The sequence below is a fragment of the Clarias gariepinus genome, chromosome 24 (genome assembly GCF_024256425.1).
Source record: "Clarias gariepinus isolate MV-2021 ecotype Netherlands chromosome 24, CGAR_prim_01v2, whole genome shotgun sequence".
NCBI lineage: Eukaryota > Metazoa > Chordata > Actinopteri > Siluriformes > Clariidae > Clarias > Clarias gariepinus.
Window position 1 is genome coordinate 24,134,158 of NC_071123.1, and position 21,990 is coordinate 24,156,147.

A 21,990-nucleotide genomic window follows, 5' to 3' on the forward strand; every position below is an offset into this window, starting at 1 on the left:
TTAACCTCTAACTCGATATTGATCTCTTTTCTTTTTCGTTTGTTAGTTTCTCTTTACTGTGAAAAGCGAGTTATAATACCGCAGTTACAGTTAACTCTCTACACTGGTATGATGAGGGAAAAAAAGTGTGAATTGTATTTTAAGCAAAATATATAAAAATACCAATAACGCAAAAAGAAACAAGTAAAAACATAAACCCATAAACTACAGTGTAGTGTAAATACAGTTAATTTCAACCCAAATCATGTCTGCTTGTTCAGGATTAAAACCTGTATAACAACTACAGAACATTTACAGTTAATTATATAACCTATGGTTCTGAATTTCTGAACAAAGAAATTGTTTTTTTAAACCTTTTTATAGTAAATAATGGATTGTAGACAGAGCGGAGACGTTGACTCACCTGTCAGTGTCGGCTCGCAGTGTGTCTGTGGCTCTCTGCGAGACAAGAATGACAGAAACCGAGAAAAAAAAGAAGATCAGAAAGAAGATTTCCTGTTCCAAGCACTGAACTGAAAGTGTGTTAAGATATGAAACTGTCTTTATGTGTGTGTGTGAGAGTGTGTGTGAGTGTGTGGTTGGTGTGCATGCTCAATCAGGTCTGTTTATCCCTTCTGTACTGTGAAAAATCCTAAATGGGTTTTGACAAAATCTCAGAAAAGTCCTAGATAAGAAATCAAGAAATATTTTATTGGCTTGTTTGTTATACAGTACGAGTGCGGAGCCTCACGTGATAATGCGGCATAGTGCTGGTATCAGGTAGAGAGAAGGGCAGCCCTTCAGGGGGTCCCGAGTCCAGCCGCACGGGCGGGGCCAGCATGGACGGGCTGATGGGAAAACTGGGGCTGCTGGGATTGCGGCTCTTTTTCCTGGTCCGCCGGCTAGTGTCGGGCTGGGAAAACTCCGCCTCTTCCTGTAGGACGAGCATCCTGTCATCGCTCAGAAAGCGCATGAGGGAGGAGTCTGAGTCTTCAGGAAAGGAAGAGAAAAAGGTACACTCATTTGTTTAGCGTGGCACTACTGGTAGACCCGCTGTACTAATCAACACCTTCTGACCAACCAGAACTGGTAATTCAACAGCACCGTCGAGCACGAGACCCTGATTCTGCAGTGTGTACACCTGCGTGTGAGTGTGTGTGTGGCACATGTGGTTTTCCTCATTGTGGGTTTCTGGCTGCTATGTTTAGCTCTGATAAAGACTCTCCCACTCAATCTCGATGTGCTGTTTTTAGACTCCTGTTTCCACGCAACACAACAGGAAGAAAAAAAAAAAAAAAGAAAAAAAAGAAAAGAAAAAACATGGTCACCTCTTTCTCGTTTCCAGAACAGAAAAATCCCCACGTATTCAAATAAAACAGCGATTTTATCAGCGTCAGACACCTCGAATAAAATAAAATCCTGAAATACTGATTACTGTAAATGCCTCAAGGCTCGTTATGATTCATAAAAAAAAAAATTACCTGTATGTAAAATTAACTTTTTAATCATTTGTAGAATCCAGTGTGTGTGAGAAAAAGCATTATAAAAAGGGGGCGTGGCTTAGCGGAAGCTGATTTACATAGACACTGAAATGGTGCATTTAAAGGAGGAGTGAAATTAAGACCTGTGTTAATCCATGACAGAAATTCTAACATATTGGACCTTTAATCTTCCTCATGGAACCGTAATATGTAATACGTAATATGTATTTACCTCTGCTTCCTCTCTTGTAAACTCCAGACTCCTGAGGCTCAGCGAGCCACTCGGACGGGTGAGACACCTGCCGGGGGTCACCTGGGGGGAAAAAAAGGGTGTATGTGAGAGTCTGAGTGTGTGTATCTCTGAGAATAATCAGCTTCTGTGAGAAGGGTTGTACAAAACAAAAGTGTGTGTGTGTGTACAGACCTCGTGTTGGGGTTCGGTCTCGGCGTCGGAGTCCTGCATTTCTGGCCATTTCGTCATCCAGCATGGGGAAATGAGGTCCCACCAAAGAAGCCTCCTGATCCATGAAGAACCCTTCAGAGCTGAAAATACCAAAACCAGCCCGGTCCAACTCATCCTCCCTAACGAAAGGGAAAGAGAGAGAATTATAAAATGCTGTGAACTCTGGTAATATAGCAGTAACTAATACTGTTGGAGGTTATTTTATTTTCGAGTGTATACCTGTGTCCGTATGCCGGGGACAGTATGAACACATCATGTCCTGATGGTGTTTCCAAACCAGGTGAGACTCCTAGGGTGCTAGGGGGTGTGGTAGACTCGCTACACGGACTGGTGGAGAGGGGCTGGCGAACCATCACACACACACACACACACACACACACACACACACACACACACACACATTAATCATGCAAAGTGTTTGACTTGTTTCCTCATCATGTCCAACATTGCCAAGTCCATGAATGTTCTGACCCCCGTCGGCTCCCACATTCTGACCCTTTTCCCTTTTCGCGTTCCCCCTCCTTATTAGAAATTAGAATAAGCTTGGTGTGTACAATAATAAGCTTATTAAATAATATTAAATGTGCAAAAAGTCAACAAAGCTAAACATCTACAACATATCGGTCTGATTAATACAACCAAAGCAAAGTCAAATAAGAAGAAAAAGAAACTGCATTTTAAATGTATAAATAAATAGATAAAAGTGTGTGTGTGTGTGTGTGTGTGTGTCCTCCTGTGAGGAATCAATATATAACACATTATCCCCAGTGCTAGCACAAGCTCCAACAAGGATCATCAAAGACAGGACACTGGGGGGCAGACACATGAGAGCACACACATACACACACACACACACACACACACACTGCAAAGCCAAACAGGATTTTACTAAATCTGGCAGTGTAAAAAAATGAAATCAGAGCACCACGCCTGCAACCATGTCAATCATTCTTCGGGTAACTGTGGAGAGCATAGCAACAAGAGCTTCCATAGCAACAGAGAAAGAATCAGGGTAATACACAAAAGCATAAATGTGTCTATGGGCGTGGCCTCTCAGTCCCAGTGAAGCGGGCGTGCCATCTCTGTACATCCCAATGAAGTGATGAATGAAGGCTTCTTCGCCGTCTCAATGAAGAAGGCGTGGCCTCTCTGTCTGTCTGTCCAACCCAGTGAAGGGGGCGTGACCCTGTCTCTCAGTCCTAGTCAAGGGAGCATGTTCTCTCTATCTATCCCAGTGTTGGGGGGGCATTGTCACTTTGAAAGGGGGCGTGGCCTTTCTGTTGGTTCATCCCAGTCAACGGGGTACGAGACTGTCTGTCAGTTCCAGTCAAGGGGGCATGCCTCTAAGTCTGTTGGTCTAAGTTAAGGGGGTGTGGCTTCCAAATGATTTACAGATATTCTATCACAGATATCCTTATAGCTCTAAATTTTATTCTACAGAATGCCAAATTTGCTGCTTCAAATGAAACGCACATTTGTTTCAATTAATTAAACGGACTGAGGAAAAAGAAAACGGTGTGATATTTTGTGTGTCGTGACTCTCATGGTGCCAGTACACATGTTCCTGCATCTGTCTGTTAGAAATGTGTAACCATGGCAACTACAGAAATCAAGGCGACATGGCAACAAGCCAACATACACACACACACAAACACACACATACACTTACGGAGACATAAGTCTTACTTATGAACCATACACACTCCAGAATGATTAGAATGAATAAAAGCTTTAATTACCGGAAAACTGAGACTAAAAAAAAATACAAAACTACTTCTAATAAAAAAGCAGATGTGCTTCATCTGTAATGAACTGAAATTAAACTATAACAACCACACACACACACACACACACACACACACGCCTGCACACACCTGCAGTGCAAGGGGTTTCCAGCGGGTGTTCTTCAGCAGGCCCGGAGCTGAGCTCAGTGAGTTCTGGGGTCTTTTCTTCAGTGTGAGAACGACACCACTCGGGTCCTCACGCAGAGAATTTACCAAGTTCTTCAACTGCCAACCCACCTTAGAGAGAGAGAGAAAGAGAGAGAGAGAGAGAGAGAGACAGAGAGAGAGAAGGCAATAAGTTGTCAGAAATATAGAGACATAAAGAGAGAGACACAATAAAACAGAGAGAGAATAAGTGAAAGAGACATATAGAGAGACATAATGAGATACAGTAATTGAGAAGGACAAGGGACAAAAAGAAAGAGAAACAATAAAGAATAGAGACAGTAAGTGAGAGAGACATGGAAAGAGTCAAAAGAGAAACACAGAGAGATAAATAAATACACAAAGTTAGATAAAGAGAGACATAAGAGACACAAAGAGATATAGAAACAGGCATGAAGAGACATAAAGACAGACATAAGGAGACATAAAGATAGGCATAAAGTGAGGCAAAGAGAGATATAAAGAGACATGGAGACAAAGAGACACATAAAGAGAGACATAGAGACATAAGCATAAAGAGAAAAAGAGAAATAAATGGAAACACAAGAGAGACACAAAGAAACATAAAGACAGATATAGAGACATAAGCATTAAAGAGAGACGAAGACATAAAGAGAAACACAAAGAGACATAAAATAGACATAAAAGAGAAACAACTTTAGTGACAGAGAGATAAACGTAAAATATACGTATATACAGAGAAATACATAAGGAGAGAGAAATAACGGGAGAAACACAGGAGGAGAGACGAGAAAGACTCGACAAATTCAGAGACATACAGACAGAGAAAATGAAAGAAAAATACAATCATACAATCAAATAGAGAGAAACAATGAGGGATGGACAGAGAGACAATAAGACATACAATGAAATAAACAGAAATTGAGAGATAAGAGAAGAAGAGACAGAAAGACGGCAATATAATAAAAGACAGAAAGAGAAAGACAAAGAGACATAAGAAAAAGTAAAAGACAAAAAGACATGGACATACAGTACAGTATATAAACAGACACACACACAATGACATGGAGGGATAGAGAGAGAAAGAGACATAAAAAGAGACATGGAGGGTAAAGACCCTGAAATTAAACGTTTTTATATATGTTTTTATATCATTCAGTGTTTTTAGCATCTGTAGGTCATGTGCATGAAAACAACATAGTATCAGTACTGAGAGAGTACCGCTCATCTACCTCGTTGGCATTATTTTATTTCTACAGAGCAGCACAACACACACACACACACACACACACAGCTCATTTCTATTCAGCTCGCTCAGTGCCGTTGCGTAACACTGCAGTGTAGCTGGTGTATTGATTAAACCAGAAGCTGAAAGGAGGAGGTGAGAGACGTGGGGCACTGTGTGTAAAGGCACACACACACACACACACACACACTCCAGGCTGAAACAGGCAGCCAGCTAGATGAGATTGGACACGTTTTCCATCTGAGCACACGGCTAAAAATAGCAGCAATCGCTTTATTGAAATGCGTTTGAAGCAGCGCTTTGAAACACGCTCACATGTGACACGGCCATTTTGTCTTCATACACACGGCTGTTACGGTTACAGCGAGCATTTCTTTATTATTTTCTCCATGACGTATTATTTGGGACGCCCCTTTCGAACCATGCAGATGCTGATGGAGCAGTGTTTTCATTTATACTTATTAATGATAAGCTAAAGCTAAATCTCTACAACATTAGCAATATTTATCAACAGGCTATGGCTTTAAAGAGTTTTCCACAGAAATCCAAATGTGTTAATTTTTTTCTGGCTAGCTATTATTAGCAATGAAGCTGAACATATGTGGAAACAAACTTAAAGAAATGAAAAAATGAAATCTAAAAAAAATCCTGTCAGGTTAGCTTCTGTAGGCTAGCCATCATGTTAGTTCATCTACAGTGAATAGCTAATGCTAGAACAGAAGATTATAAATAATAATAATAATCATAATATTAATAATCCTGTCAGAAATCCTGCCCTGTTAGAATCTGCTACCCAGCAATCATGTCTGTTTATTTATAGCAGCTGTCTAGTGCTAGCATAGAAGACTGTAAACAATAAATTATAAACAAATCCTGTCAGAAATCCTGCTAGCCTTCCTGCTAGCTTTCTATCTGTATAAACAACTGAAAAACAGAAATCCTGTCAGGTTAGCTTCTGTTAGCTAACCATGATGTTAGTTCATCTACTGTAGATACCCAGTGTTAGCATAGAAGATTGTGTATATATATATATATATATATATATTCTGTCAGAAATCCTGTCAGGTTATCGTCAAAGAATGCTTTTAAAATTCTTTCTGGAACTATTTGTTAATCTAAGGCAGCTGGCTAATGCTCACAGCAAAAATGAAACAAGTAAAACTTTGATAAACAAATCTTGTCAAAAATCCAGTCAGGTTAGCTCCTTTTAGCATGTACCGATAGTCGACAGGGACTTGAAGCATTTTATGCAATTAAAAGGTTACATGTGATGTCTGACATATTGGAACATTCTTATTTTTTCCTCATTTTTATAACCTTTTTCAACAATTATAAAGCAATCTGTAGCAAATATTACCGTTATTGCAACTTATTTCAGCTGAAAATCCCGATTAGTTTGGTTCCTTTTATCACTAAAATTATGAACATAACTTAGTTATGGCTCTAAGTCCTCTCAGAAATTGCATAATGCTAGCACTAAAAGTTATGAGTTGTTTCACGCTAGCTAGCTGTTTAGTAGCTAATCTTGTAGCTAATCTACAAAATGATAATGTTATTTAGCAGTGAACATCATAAAACATAATTTAGCTTAAAGGGGTCATGCGGGCCTACATGCACTTTTTTAAGCTGTTTGGACTGAACTGTGTGTTAGGAGAGTGCGTACACAATCACTCTACGATGATAAAGAGCCGACCAGTGGTTTTCTTTTCATTTATTAAAATAACATGCCCCTTCTGAAATCAGGCCAATCTCAAATGCCTGTCAATGTGACGCCACACCGACAGAGGCCACTCCTACTATATTTGATTGACACTGGTGTTTTAGCAAGGGCCCGCCCCGAGTGAGAAGAAAGCTGTCGGCCATTGTTTTTCGCCGCTGGAGCAAAATGTCGCCTAAGCCCGTTTATAATAAACAATGCATTAAGGTGACTGTCTAGTTGCAAACTGTGTACGTAGTCGGAAAACTATATTATGCTTACCTTTGTAACGCTAGATAGTATATAACGATGTCTGTCAATGATTAAGAAGTCATGTAAACACATCAGTAAACACATCGCGTCCGTATCTCTCTCAGTAAGTTTCTCCGCTTTTGTTGTTGTTGCTCGCGGCAGCGTAAAAGCCCGTTAATTCATGCCCATGCAGTGATGAGAAAGACAATCGAGTCGATGCATGTCCATTCTTTTAATTTCTGCGTTGTCAGGCGATATTACAAACTTCTGGGTGGGTTCTGTACTTAAATCAAACCAAAAACTACTTAAGAAAACAGGCTCAGGCTCTATATTCCAGTGTTTTCCAGTTTGGACAGTTTCCGCACTGCGTTGTGGGCAATGCTTTGTGGTTAATGCAGTCCAAAGCATTGCCCGCACTGGACTACACTCCCGTGGCTATACCCCACGTGTGTTGTGAAGACACGCCCCACAGAACTGGGGGGGGCGGGCTCAGCAGAGATCATAAGCATTTAAAGGAGCATGTACTGAAACAGGTTGCTGAGAACAGAGCTAGTTTTTACCAGGTAAAAGTAGTGTTTTTTTTACACAACCATTGAGAATTTTTTTATAAAAGTATATTACATATACTGAGTATATACATATACAAGTATATTACTTTTCTTTAGGACGCTAAAGAATCATATTAACATTTAATGAAAAATGGGGCTGGATGACCCCTTTAAATGCTAACTAGCTGGCTACAGACTTTCCTATAAACACTGAGCCCTCAGAAATACAGTCATGCTATGGGGCTGTTCACTTGGTAAACATTTATGAGTCAATTGTCAATTGTGTTGATCTAGCTTCTTTTAGCTGTGTAGCAAATTGCTAGTGGTGAAGATTGTTGCAAACCTGCTTAATGACCGAAGTTCCATGACTAAACTATGTGTAAGGCTACATGTATCGTGCTTTAGCCTTAACCAGGAACATGTTTCTGTACTTAACGCCAGTGCCATCGACATAACAGCGAAGGTGAAAGGCAATGTATAGTTCTGCAAAGACTCCTTTTTGACTTGCTGCTCACAATCTCTCACAGACGCGCGATCTTTCAGTGATCGAGTGAAACCTTAGACTGCTGCACCAGCCTGGAGCCTGAGCTGAGGTTCAATTACCAAGGTGGCAGTTCTTTTAAAGAAACAGCTCCAAATGAAATGCACCCAAATTTCCTTTTGCGAACAAACAAGACACACACATGCACAGAATATTACTCACCACAGTTTGGTAGTTGACCTGAATAACCTCATCACCTGCATGAATCTTCTTACAGAGATCAGCGGGAGACTACATCCAGACAGACAAATCATCAAGAGTAAACAAACAGCTAAATATTCAATACAAATGCAATTACTGAAATTATGCAGATACCTAAGTTAAATGTGATTTTCAAGAATTATATGAAATTCATGACAATTCAGCTTCTTTTAGCACAAAATGGGCAGAGCTATTCTCTAAAAGCTGACTGGTCTCTCTTTTAGCACATTTCCAAGGCTGAGCATAACTAGTAGCCTACCAAAAAAAGCTAACCTAGCAAACAAAAACTAACCTATCAAGAGAAAGCTATCTTATGAAATATGAACAAAACACTCTAATGTAACAAGTAAAAGCTAACCAAAAAAACCCCATTAACCTAGGAAAGGGAAACAAACAAACAAAAACAAGCTAACATATTAAGAGAAAGCAAACATAACAAACTTAACAAAAGCTAACCTAGCAAGAAGGTTAACCTACAAAAAGCAGAAAGCAACAAAAAGTAAGCTAACCTAGCAAGAGAAAGGTAACCTAAAAAAAAAACTAACCTAGCAGGTTTAAACAAAACAACATTTAAGTAAAAGCAAACCTAACCAACAAAAGATAACCTAGAACGCACAAACAAAAAACAAACAAGCTAACCTAATAAACAGAAATTATCCCAGCACTGTTAACTTTGTAGAATCTATAGTTCTTAGCTAATTTTGTTGAAAGTGTGATATAACATTTACAAAACAATAATAAAATATTTGAATATCCTTTTTTTTAGACATGTATAACAAGGGTTTGTAGAAAAGCAACCTGGGTTGTGAGTGTGTGTGATAGCGTTTTGATGAAGTGAAGAAACATAAGCCGGATGACCCTGAAAAATGGATTCTCTGTCCCAGGGATCAGCTTATTACTGAACAGCAGAGATTTGATATGCCCTGAGCAGTTTTCACAGCGGTGCAGCTTTATATAATACCAATGGGATTATACTGATATGTTACTGTTTTACGCCACTGTGTCTGTAGCGCTGCGACTGTACACTCACGTTCTCTGTGGTGCCGGTGATGACGTGTAAACCATCGTACGTAGATTTAATATACATGCCCTGAGAAACAGAAAAATGGAGATGGGGAGATCTAGTAACAGCTCTTGGACTTGTTTATTGTTGTACAGTGGAACCTTGCATTGCGAGCATAATTCATTCCAGAATCATGCTCGTATATCAAAATACTCATATATCAAAGCAAATTTTCCCCAGAAGAAATAATGGAAATGGAAGATTCATTCCACAACCCAAAAATACTCATATAAAAATTGTTAATAAAAATCTAAAGTAAAAATAAAACAAATTGACCTGCACTTTACCTTGAAAATGAATCATGGCTGTAGTGACTGAGACCAGAGAAAGAAGAGGAGGAAGGGGGGAAGGATGCTGCTGTGGAGCACGACTTTCACACACATTCTTAATTACACCAGTTTACCAATAGAGACTCTCACTCAACCAAGCACGCGCACACACAGACACATGGACACACACACCCACTAGCTTGCAGACAAGCGTGGGGAAGGCGGCTGCTGTGTAGGACGACACACACACACTGGCTCGTTTATCAAGCAAGATTTATTTTTAATTTTTGCTCATCTTGCGGAGCGCTCTCAATGCGAGGTTCCACTGTAGTTAGGTGTTGGGGATGACTTACCAGCCCCTCATTTGGCAGGACATTGGTGAGGTGGACAACCTCGAGGTGGGCGGACTGCGACACCAACGAATCTGACGACAGAGAGATGATGTGCTCGCAGATTCCTGATAGAGTCTTGCACTGACAGAGAGAAACAGAGGTTCGAGAGCAAGATGTTTTATGTAAACCATCACTAACCATGCATTTTAACCAAAGATGATGTAAGTAGCTATCAGATCAGCTATGAAAGATTGGCTATGAGACTAGCTAATGAAGAGTGACAATTAACTTACAATTAGAGAGCTATGACTAACAATGAAATTAGCTATGAGAGAGAGAGCTATGACTAGAGATGAGAAACCCGGATCCATTAACGGATTCGACTCTTTCTGAATCACTCACTGAGCGGATTCGGGTCTCATAAGTCCTTTGAGTCACTTAAGTCAGTAACTTCTGACTGCATTTTTCTATGGTCCCCCCACTAGAGGGCGCCTACTGAATCCCCAGTATTCACCGAATCCAAGGATCCGGATTTTAACTCCCCGCTACGAGTCTGACAGATCTGCTGAATCCCCCGGTTCAGATAAATCAGATAGGACATTTACAGCATTTTGAGTCTTTTTTTGTTTCTTTTTTGACCATAAAATGTAAATGATTGAAAATCAAGAATTATGAATACCAAAAGTTTATTTTAATGACTAATGCACACAGAAAAAAGTTTCATTAGACATCAACAAATATAACAAAACGTAAAAAGTGCAAATCACTCATAATTTGGCCTATAGACTAATATGAATATTTTAATTATAAAAATAAAAATACATTACCTTTTATTTAAAACTAAAGAAAATGAAATATATATATATATATATATATATATATATAACATATAATATATATATATATATATATATATATATATATATATTAGTGCTGTCAATCGATTAAAAAAATTAACTAATTAATCGCACATTTTTTTGCAATTAATCGCGATTAATCACAATTAAAAGACTGAAACTTTTTGGATATGTAAATGTAAATAATTAATGTAAACTCAAGACAATGAAACTATTTAAATTCAAATATGATTGTTTATTGGAATTTTTGTTTAACTTGTAACACAGATTTTCTCATGTAAACAACATACCTGCAATAAACCATCAATATCCTCCAAATTAACTGTTGGCTTGAAAGCCATATTTATTACAGAAATAAAAACACAGGTATGTGCCATTTGTGTCATTTGAATGTCAAAACAATCAATGCAATTTACATTGGCGGGGCCCTGTAGAGATTGTTTCGGTGGGGTGTTTTGCTTTTAAGTGATATGTCAAAGACGAATTACTTCTGTGGTATTTAAATTCGGCTTTGCAAAATGTACAGATTACTTTTGTTTTATCCACAGAACCATCTGGCAGAGTTTTATACTGAAACTTCCCGTCTAAAAGTCCTTCCTTGGTCTTATCCATACTTCTTTGCACGTTGAACACACGTCGGCCACAACAGGAAAGTAAAAAAACTGCAACCGCATTAATTGCGTTAAATTTTTTTAATGCGTTAAATATTTCAAATTAATCGCATGCGTTAACACGCTAATTTTGACAGCACTAATATATATATATATATATATATATATATATATATATATATATATACTGTATATATATATAACCTTGTGTTTTCATGCACATAATACATACAAGTCATTGTATACATTGAGCTAAAGCATCATACTGTTAGCATCACCATTCTGGTGAAGTTGTGTTGTGTTGGATCTGATGCCTAATGCCAAAGCATTTTTTTTTATCCCAGTTTGTCATAATACACTCAATCTACATCACATCAACATGTAACAAATATGTTTGGTATTAATAAAATCAGATTATAGAGCACAGCATCCAATCACACAATATTGTAAAAGTGAAACAGCTGCAGTTTGTTATATCATTGTGATACGAATTCTGCCTGTTTTTGCCTCCACTAGGGGCGCTCAACGAATCCTCAGAATTCACAGAATCCTTGGACTCATGAAGACTCACTGAGTCTCCCAGATCCAGTTGTTTCACTACGCGCTGCGAGTCCGGCGGTTCAGAGAGTTCAGACTCACGCTTCTGACCGTGCAGGAGGTTTTCTAAACAACAGAGTCAGCTACTTCCTACAGTTACTAGCTGACAACTACTTAGAACAACTGAATGGTGTAATTATCAGTTTGCATTTATGTATGTTGTTGTTAGCATCAAGATAACTTAGAACTCATCTGATCCGAGTTAAGGAAGGGTTCGTGATCCGTGGGTCATATAAACGATCGGGTTATTTAACCCAAATTAATCAAAATTCGCTCATTTCTAGCTATGACTAGCTATATAGATAGCTATAAAGATTTACTACGAGATTAGTTATGAGAGAACTACAACTAGCTGAGATTAGAGTTTGAGATTAGCTATGAGTTTAGCTATGACAAAGCGATGACTAGCTATAAGATTAGCTATGAAATTACGTATGAGAGATATGACAAGTCATGAGATTAGTTATGAGAAAATAGGACTAGATGTAGGATTAACTTTGAGATATAAGACTAGTTAGATATCAGATTAGCTATGAGAAAACTATGACAAGGTATGAGATTCGAAACGCTATAAACGCATTATGACTAGCCATAAGATCAGCTGTGTCAAAGTTACAGCAAGCAATAAGATTAGCTACAAGATTAGCTGGCGATTAGGTTAGCTACGAGAGAGATATGACTAGCTATCAGATTAGCTATGAGAAAGCTACAACTAACTAAAAGACTAGATATGAGAGGGATAGTGTTAATCTCAAGAGTGTGCTAATGCTAGCCAACAATGCTCTCTATTCAGAACGATTCCTTTTGATCTGAATATGCAAAGGAGGAAGAGGTTGACCTTTGCTTGCCCTGATGCTAGGTTGGTGTGCATCGCTGATTAATGACATGCTAACACCCAAATGCTAATTAGGTGATGAAAGAAACAAAACTACTGAAGAAAAAGAAAAAAAGTAACAGCTTTGAGTCCTGTGATGAGCGTGTCAGATGCTCACTTCGTGCCAGTGTTTTATATATTTGCTCTCTTTCTCTCCATCTGTGTATGTGTGTGAGTGTGTGTGTGTGTGTCTTTAACTACATACTGTCCTCATTTCTTGTTTCCAGGTTTTTTTTAAATTCTCTCTGTTCCTACTTCAGATAAAAAAAACCCTGACCTGCTTTCAGCTCCTCTCTTATTTATGAGGGCTGCAGAACAAACTAACACACACTAACTAATCTCTCTCTCTCTCTCTCTCTCTCTCTGTTCTGAACAGGCATTAATAGCTTTGCAAGAGCTCAAGGATAAAGCCTTGAGGATCTGCATAATTAACCATCATTCACACACACACACACACTTCTGAGTACAGGAAGGAAAAAAAATAGCAAAGAAAATGACTCCATTTCATCAACGCGCTCAAACGAGTCTCGTGGTTAAAGAAGTCAGGGGATGGTTGCTAAGCAACTAGAACTTAGGAACGAAGAGCATAGAAACTAGTTAATGCTCAGGCTATGAAATGAGCTAGCTAGCGTAGCACTGTTGAGCATTTCATAGACATACAGTCTAAAGGTATGGCACATAACCATTTCCCGATATAACAACTGTATTTTTAGATAACTGAAAAACTGTCTGGAATACTAACCTTAGATAGCTTAGAAATGAAAGTTCGTAAGGAAAGGTACTTACAGCTAGGCTAAATCGCTAACCAAAATCCTGCGTGTTTCACCGTTTTGAAAAACTTTACACAGAGATTTTGGCAGTTTTAAGAAAAGTGAATCTTAAAGACAAAGGTGAATGTTAGATTAGATTTGAGCGAGCTATGGCTAGCTATAAGAGAGCTATCTGAGAGAGAGATACTGAATGAATCAGACAACAGAGAGATGATGTACTGGCAAATTCCTGGCAGAGTCTTACTCCAACAGACTTTCAAGAGAGAGATGCTTTAAATAAAGTGTCACCCACTATGCATTTTAACCAATAATAATGATTACCAATGAAGTTATTGACTAGCTATGAGATTAGCTACAAGAGAGCTAAGAATCGCTATGAGATTAGATTTAGGGCCTGTCCACACGGAGACGCGTATTGCTGTATACGTATACATTTTTTATCGTATTGGCGTTTCGTCCACACGTTTTAGGAGACTGAAACCGCTATTTTTTGAAATTGGGTCCCAAAGTGGATAAATCTGAAAACGACACCCTTGCGTCTTCTTGTGTACGGGCCAATCCGTTTATTTTGTGAAACGATGATGTCATCACATCACGTGTCGGCTGCGTCACACGTAACAGCAACAACAATAATGGTGGACTACATGATTGTGTTCGTGTTGCTACAAAGCCTACTAGCTTTGTTACAGCAAAATCTATTGCTTCTAAGCAACTGTTATGAGCAACAAGCGATAATGGACAACACCATCTTGGTTCGTATACAGCGCCCAAGGTTATGCGCATGCTCAAAGTCTTCTTCTCCGTGTATAGTGTATCTCTATGGCAGAATTACAGCGCCCCATACTGGTCTGGCATATATACTACACTGTTTTCAGTGGTTTCGTGTGTACGCAGATATTTCTTGAGACGACGCCGTGTTCACGCAAAAAAATTATCGGATAGGGAACGCACCGGCTTCGTGTGGACGGAGTCTTAGTGAGAGATGAGATTAGCAATAAAATTGGCTATGGTAGCGTTATGACTAGCTATAAAAGTAGCTATGCGATTACCTTTGAGAGAGTTTTGACTAGTTAAGAGAGTACAACGACCAGTGATGAGATTAGCTATGAGATATTTAGGCAGTTTTAAAAAAAAAGAATCTTAAAAAACTTCTCTTAAAGGTTTTCTGTATAACAAACAGTATACCAGAAGGTAAATGTTAGCACGTTAGAGTGTTAGCAAAAGCTGACTCACAAGCGGCGTGTGTGTTTGTCAGACACTCACCACATGGAGTATTTTGTTCTCCGTCTCATACACAGTGGAGTCCTAAAACACAACGATAAGCGTTAGACGCTGTAGGTCTTCACTCTGGTTAAATCCTATAGATGCTAGATGCTGTATTTTTACATGCACTCAGGTTTAAACACACAATCACAGACACAAATGCAGACATTTTTAGGCTACACACAAACACACAAACACACCTGTTGCACTATGGTGGTTAACTCGAGACAGAGTTGGACAATGTTGTTCTTCAGCACTGAATACTCTGTGACACTGACAAACGGTGACCTGCAACAAAACACACACACACACACGAACACACGCACACACACAAACACAAGTGAGGGGTTTTATTAAGCAGATGGTACACACTAACAACACACAACTGTGCACAGAATTTACACCGGCAAATAAATAAGTTCACAACCTGAAGAGTTAGAAGCACAATTCCTCAGCTGGTAAGATAACTTCATAACGTTAACTTCAGAATTTCAGAATGACATCTACTGGTTTAAGGAACTTATTGAAACGTACAGAACATATTTTTCTTTGGTCCTGTGTTTACCAAACCTGATCTGCAGTTGACCATGACAGTAGCTACTGTGCTAGAACATATGCATACAGTATATACAGCTGTATAAAATGTTGGGCTTGCAATTATTTCTTTGAAGTGGTCTTTTCCTGAATCAGAAGAATTGTACATCATCCTTAAAAAAAGAAAAATTCGTGAATATTAATTTTGGGTTTCCTGGAATCAAAATGGGTCAAAATAATCCACACAGTGGACCTCATATTTGTTTGAATGATTCCTTAGCAAGTTCCCCCTTTTGGTCACAATTAACAAGCTTCCAGTAGAATTCTGGTCAGATATTTGCCCACGCTTCTCAGCAGAATTGTTTAGTAAAACACGGACGAGACTTCTAAGCAGAAGTCCAGTTTACAACCAGCTCTAATATATGTTTACGGTCATCATCCTGTTGAAACACTTAATTTTGTTCAACTGTGTAATTGATAATTTAAGGTTCTGTTGTTGAATTCTGTGGTTCTTCTCTTTCTTCGCCTTTTTTATGATTCCATCCACCCAAGTTCAGTTCCACTGGCAAACAGCCCCACTACCACCGCCATGCTTAACCAGCTGCTCCAGTTGGTGTTCTTACCTCACCTTTACTCCATCAAACATACCTCATACCACCAATGTCCATGTGATCATTTGCAAACTTGACTCGAGCTTGAGGATGTGGATTTTGGAGCAAGGGCTTCCTTCTTTTAGGCCGTTGTGATGAAGACTGGCTTGCCGGTAGACACTGACATTGGTGTTCCAACAGCTTCCAGTTCATAGCAGGCCTGTGTCTTGGTGGATCTTGGGTTGTTTTTGACCCTCGGAAATAATGAAGTTTGACATTTGGGTCTTCCTTGGCAAAGCGGCTCCACCCTCAGATAACTTTGCTGTACTTGCTGTACGTACAGTAGTTGGAACCGATATTGGATTCTGAGGGTGGTTAGACATGTCATCCTGACATGGGTAAATCTGCCATCCCCTTTCTCAGATCTGGACTAAGCTCCTTAGACTTTCCCACTGTACTGTGTGCTGGCCTATACTGTGTTGTCAAACAAACCCTTTATGTGGTACAGAGAAGCTACAGAAATCACAGAATATATTAAACCTTGTGCTCCAAACTCTTGGGCTTTACTTCTTTTAGGATGCATGTTGTATAGTCAATCCACCGCAACAGAAGAACAGTTGGAAGAAATTAATAACAAGGCCAATATTGCCAAAGAAGTCACTTTGGTTTTTGTCTACTGGGGTTAAATTGGGGGTAATGTGAACACATGGTTTAATTGTAGATCTAACATTACTTTAAAAAAATTAACCCCGCCCTAATTTTAATTGTTCAAAAGTAAACACAGAGAGAATTCTTTCAGTAGCTACTGATCCTGTAGCTACTGTAACATTAATACAGTGGCAGAGGCTTTACCATAAATCAAAGTATCGTTTTCAGACATAAATATGAGGGTAAGTCAAAAATGATGCGCCCTTCAGCCATTTCCAATCAAGGCTCCTGTCTTCCCAGTTGCTGCTGTGCAGGTGTGAACAAGTAACATCAGTTCCTTTGTAACTGTGGCGTGAGCAAAAATAAATGCCCCCGGAAGTAGAGTAGTGTTCACCGATTTCTTTTCTGTGGTCTGAGTGTGTACCTGGTGTCGAAACAGTTTAAGAAAGAGGGAAAACAGAAGCCTCTGGATATCTGCAAACAAAATTTGGACCGATACTCTAAGGAAGGTAAAGGTTTCTTAAAAAGAAAACTTAATCTCAGTAATTTCTTAATAATTGCTGATGGACTCATCACTACGAGCCTGAGAGTAAACGTCAGAGTACGGAACAGAAACATCCTCAATCGCCATCCAAGAAACAGTTTAAAAGTCAACCATCAGCTGGTAAATGATGCTTGCAGTTTTCTAGGATCCTCAAGGGCCAGTATTGGAACATTATTAGGAAAAATGTTCAACAATCAACAGTGCATGTAACAGTTAGACACTTGGTGAAGAGCTGAAGCTTAAACTTAAACAGTCTGACGTTTTGCATGACAATGCATGTCCAAACACTTCTGCCCACACTGTCGACGCTTTGCAAAAACTTTGTTTTGAGGTGTTGAAGCATCCTCTCTACAGTCCTGATACAGTCCCGGACAAAGTGTATTAAAAAGTATGGAGATTATATTGAAAAAGTATGTGTCTTTTTACAAAGTGAATTAAAATTAATTCTACAGCCAGAGTTCGGCTAAAACAAACAGTACTATGAGTAAGTATTTTATATTCTGTACGTACTATATCTGTCTGTATGTTTGCTACACAGGTACAAACCCCTAGCTGGGTAATATCACAGAGTCTTCATCAGCATGACTGGATTTAATTGGATTTATTCCAATTTAATTCATCAATTAAACTCAGTTTAAACAAGTTCCGGTTAATTCTGAGTGAATTGCATTAAACTGGAAATCCATGGAGAAAACGATTAGCCGATTAGCAAGGATTAGCCAAGAGGTCAATAAAAGATGATTGCTCAGCAGTGGGGGTTGAGTTCAGGGTCGTGTCAGGTCTCACCTGTCCAGCCAGGCCAGCAGGTTCTTGGCGGCTCCAATCAGATCCACCACGCTCGTGAGGAAGTCGTTGGGCAGCCGTCGACACACCCGACCGTCATAGTGACCGCCGCGCCGCCGGCCTGTGATGAAGTTCTGCAGGTTTTTAGCTGAAGCGTTGAGCTTGTGGGAGAGAGAGCGCAGGTTCTCCGTCTCCAAGCCATAGTTCTGTGGATTAAAAAACAAACAAACAAAAGAAAGAAACCCTGTGACCTATAAACCTATGACTTGTAAATGCATTTGAATACAAAGCAATTGAATAATTGCAATGCTTTAACTTTCAGAAAGGCTTCTCTTGCACCGTTGGGTATGTGTGTCTAAGTTGCAGGTTAAAAAACCATGCCGTTCACGATGTAGTGGTTGTCATGGCAACACCGGGCTGTGTCTCTTACAATTATCATAGTCTTCTATCTTCATTCATCCTCAGTCCCTCTATCCTGAATCTACACTGTGTGGTGTGTGGTAGGTGGGTTTTTTTTAGAACCAGTACGATTTTGTGAAAACACACACCACACACACACACACACTTTGCTCACTGTTTGGCTTGTGTTCTTCCTGCTGGGTGCTAATCATACAGTGGGAAGTAGAGTGATTAATCTCAGCTGTGTCATTAATGCAGAGTAAACACGTCATTAGCACTCTTAAACCCACACACACAAATCTATTCACACACACATACACACCAATACTTACCTATTCGCACCTGAATATGTGATCATTACACTGTTTATTTCCACTGAATTTTATGCTCGCTGATATTTATGGCTATAGTCACTGTGTGAGCGTGTTTGTGTGTGTTGGGCCTCACCAGGGCGCAGAGCAGGTCCACCGCTTCAAGGATGAGTTCCTGATGGCCGATGCGTGTGACTCCGAGCTCCTCGAGCTCTTGATGTGTGATGTGCAGCAGCTGCTCGCCAGAAATCCTCTCTCTCTCAAACACACGCACATACTGTAGCAAACAGTCATCCAGTCCTGAGAGAGAGAGAGACAGAGAGAGAGAGACAGAGAGAGAGAGTTAACTGCTTTGCATCTTCACATGTCAGTCCGGGTTAGGCAGTACAGGGCAAATATGATTAGAGTAACAAAGTTAGAATGAAATAAACAACGGTAAGTAAAAGGGCCTGCTCTGACAAACGGTGTAGATATCATCAGAGGGAGTTGACTATCAGAATTCCCTGTAACAGGATCTGTGCGTGCATCACTCACTGCTACTGACCACGTTCTCAGATCACAGAGGAACATACAGAACTCCCAAAGTCTAAGACAAGTCTGTGTTTACAGTTACAACATTGACAGACAGTCTCATCCAGAGTGACGTTTTAGCAGTTAAGGGTTAAGGGCCTCGCTCATGGACCAACAGTGTTAACTTGGTGTTGCTGGGTTTGAACCTGGGACCGTCCGATCAGTAATCCTGGGTGAAGGATAAAGGGTGAAGACTAACATGCTTTTCCATCACAGTGTAATGACACCACAACACTCAGAGGAAAGAACAATCTGCCCTCTTCCACATATACGAGCTCATAGTTGCCCAGGTTTGGCCAGTTCTGCTGTGACTGCCTGGGGATCTCCTATGGATGAAGTGAACGCATTTCTCTTGTACCACTTAGGGACTCTAAGAACAACATTTCAGCATCATAAAAGACTTTGTAGAACTATGGAACTATAAAAAATACAAAACTATAAGAACTAGAGCAATTCAGAGCCATGCAGCTGTAGACGAACTACAAGGAGAACCTGGAAAACTTGGAGGTTGACATAAATCTAGAGCTTTCAGTAGGACCTAAAGAAACAAAGAGGAGAGGAACTACAAAGAAGGACTTGCGGTGCTAAAAGGACTTACAGAACTGTGGGGCAATAAGAAAAGATCCCGAAACAATAAAAAGCTCTAGAGGTATTAGACAAACCTAAGAAGCCCAAAAGAACTCCAGAGGTATAAGAAAGTGAAGAACTGAAGAACTTAATTGCTAGAAGAAGGATCTAGAGCTATAAGAAAAGCTGACAGACCTCCAGAGGTATAAGAAGATCCTGAAAGAATACAAAGCTTTAAGGTACCAGATTAACCTAAACGGCTATAAAACTTGTAAGCGAGAAGAAGCCTCTACAAAATTCCAGAGTTATAAGAACAAACAGACAATGCTCTAGAACAATAAGAAGAATCTAAAGAACTACAAAACTCTAGTGCTAAAAGTAGGACATAAAGAACTCTAGAGCTATAAGAAAAACCTGACAGAGCTCCAGAGTTATAAGAAGAACCTACAATAAATAACTCTTGAGCTAAAAAAAAAACTAAGTTTGATTCCCGGGTGATGCTGTAACCTCTCGCAGCTGGAGGCCTGGAGAGAGCTGAGTGGCAAAGCCAGTCTTCAGCCCTCCCTGGCTGGTAGTAGTAGCCTTGATGGGGGAACGCACCAGTGATGGGTGGAAAAAAATAGGGGCAATAATCGGGGAAAAATCCCCCTCCCAAAAAAAAAAAAATTCTAGACCTACAAGAACAAATTGAAGACCTAAAGAACTCTCGAGCTATAAGAAAAAAAATTACAGTGCTCTCGAATTGTAAGAAGAACCTACTGATCACAGATCTCTAGTGCAATATAAAAACAGACAAAACTTCCTGATGTACAAGAAAACTCTAGCAGTTTTAGAAGAATCTTTGAGCTATTTTAATAGTAATGATAAAAAAAGAAACCTATATTTGTCACATATTAAGTACAACACAATAAAATTTGTCTTCATGGGATGCTGGGTCAGCCTTCGTATGGCACCCCTGGAGCAGAGAGGGTTTACAGCCTTGGTCAATGGCCCAAGAGTGTATTGACCTGTTAGCCAAAAGTCTGCATCCTTATTATCTGCCTAGAGAGTTTACATCTGCTATATTCCACCAACCATGGCTGCCAACAGCACATGCAATGTCATTCACTCCATCACTGTTAGACTACGAAAACAACAGCCCAACGCTTTCAAAGCCAGAAGACTCAGGAAACAGGAATGCACTTTGTAAGTAAGCCCCATGGAGATAACATTGACTCCATGATAGTGCATATGGAAGAACATTAATGTCAGTGTAGACAGAGTCATCCCTACTAGGATGGTGCAATGTTTTCCCAACAACAAGCTTGGATTGCCAGAGATCTGAAGGAGCCTTCAGGGATGGGGATAGCGACCTACTTAAGCAGATGCAGAGGGAACTGAAAAAGAGAACAAATATGTTATAGGCTATTGTGACCCCTGCAATATTCCCGCATGATATTCTATGTCACTATCAGAACCAATGACACCAGAAAACTAATCAACCTGATCAGGAAGACTAGCCTAGTCCTGGGGACTTCTCTGGAGCCCTTGGCGCTGGTTGTAAAGATATGGATGTTGCATATATTTTTTAACGTCTTAGAATATGCCTTCAGGGCCTACTGGTCAAACAAAGAAACAATTTCTGTAAGTAAGATCTCCTGTGACAAAGAACGCTCCACTTTCCTGCCGACTGCTATCCTCATAAGACCCGAACTCCATTATTGTGTGCATTGTAATAACTTCTTCTAACTGTTTTTGTTTATTATTACATGATAAGTATGAACTTAATCAACGTCTTCAAATAGGAAGAAGTTCGGGAAAAAGAATAACAGACTATGTCCTTACTAGGACATACACTGTAGACAATGTAGAAAATGTCATTTCCTCATATGAGAACATTCGGGTATCTAAAGGCTATTACACTTTACAGTGACTCTGTCAGGAAAGTCTTGCCCTCTGACAACATTAATATACATATGGTCATGTACATTTGTACATGTCGGGAGAGTTGAACATGTGGGAACCAATTTGGGTGTGAAAATTACTCAGACCTTATTGCTAGGGATGATGCAGCGATTCAAGGACTGTGATTGGTTAATAAAAAAATCTGTA

At 39.6% G+C, this 21,990-nt stretch overlaps 1 protein-coding gene across 1 annotated transcript in view; it reads right to left on the minus strand.

The window, feature by feature from the left end:
- si:ch211-26b3.4 (connector enhancer of kinase suppressor of ras 2) overlaps positions 1 to 21,990 on the minus strand; it is a 40,006-nt gene that overhangs the window by 11,303 nt on the left and 6,713 nt on the right. Inside the window, exons 2-14 of the mRNA XM_053485580.1 lie at positions 18,899 to 19,062; positions 18,056 to 18,258; positions 15,154 to 15,241; positions 14,954 to 14,995; positions 10,003 to 10,122; positions 9,348 to 9,407; positions 8,279 to 8,347; positions 3,798 to 3,944; positions 2,143 to 2,264; positions 1,885 to 2,042; positions 1,693 to 1,773; positions 731 to 969; positions 404 to 438 (exon numbers count right to left, since the gene is read on the minus strand). Coding sequence (XP_053341555.1) covers positions 404 to 438; positions 731 to 969; positions 1,693 to 1,773; positions 1,885 to 2,042; positions 2,143 to 2,264; positions 3,798 to 3,944; positions 8,279 to 8,347; positions 9,348 to 9,407; positions 10,003 to 10,122; positions 14,954 to 14,995; positions 15,154 to 15,241; positions 18,056 to 18,258; positions 18,899 to 19,062 — 1,528 coding nt within the window. The remainder of the gene's footprint in view (positions 1 to 403; positions 439 to 730; positions 970 to 1,692; positions 1,774 to 1,884; positions 2,043 to 2,142; positions 2,265 to 3,797; positions 3,945 to 8,278; positions 8,348 to 9,347; positions 9,408 to 10,002; positions 10,123 to 14,953; positions 14,996 to 15,153; positions 15,242 to 18,055; positions 18,259 to 18,898; positions 19,063 to 21,990) is intronic.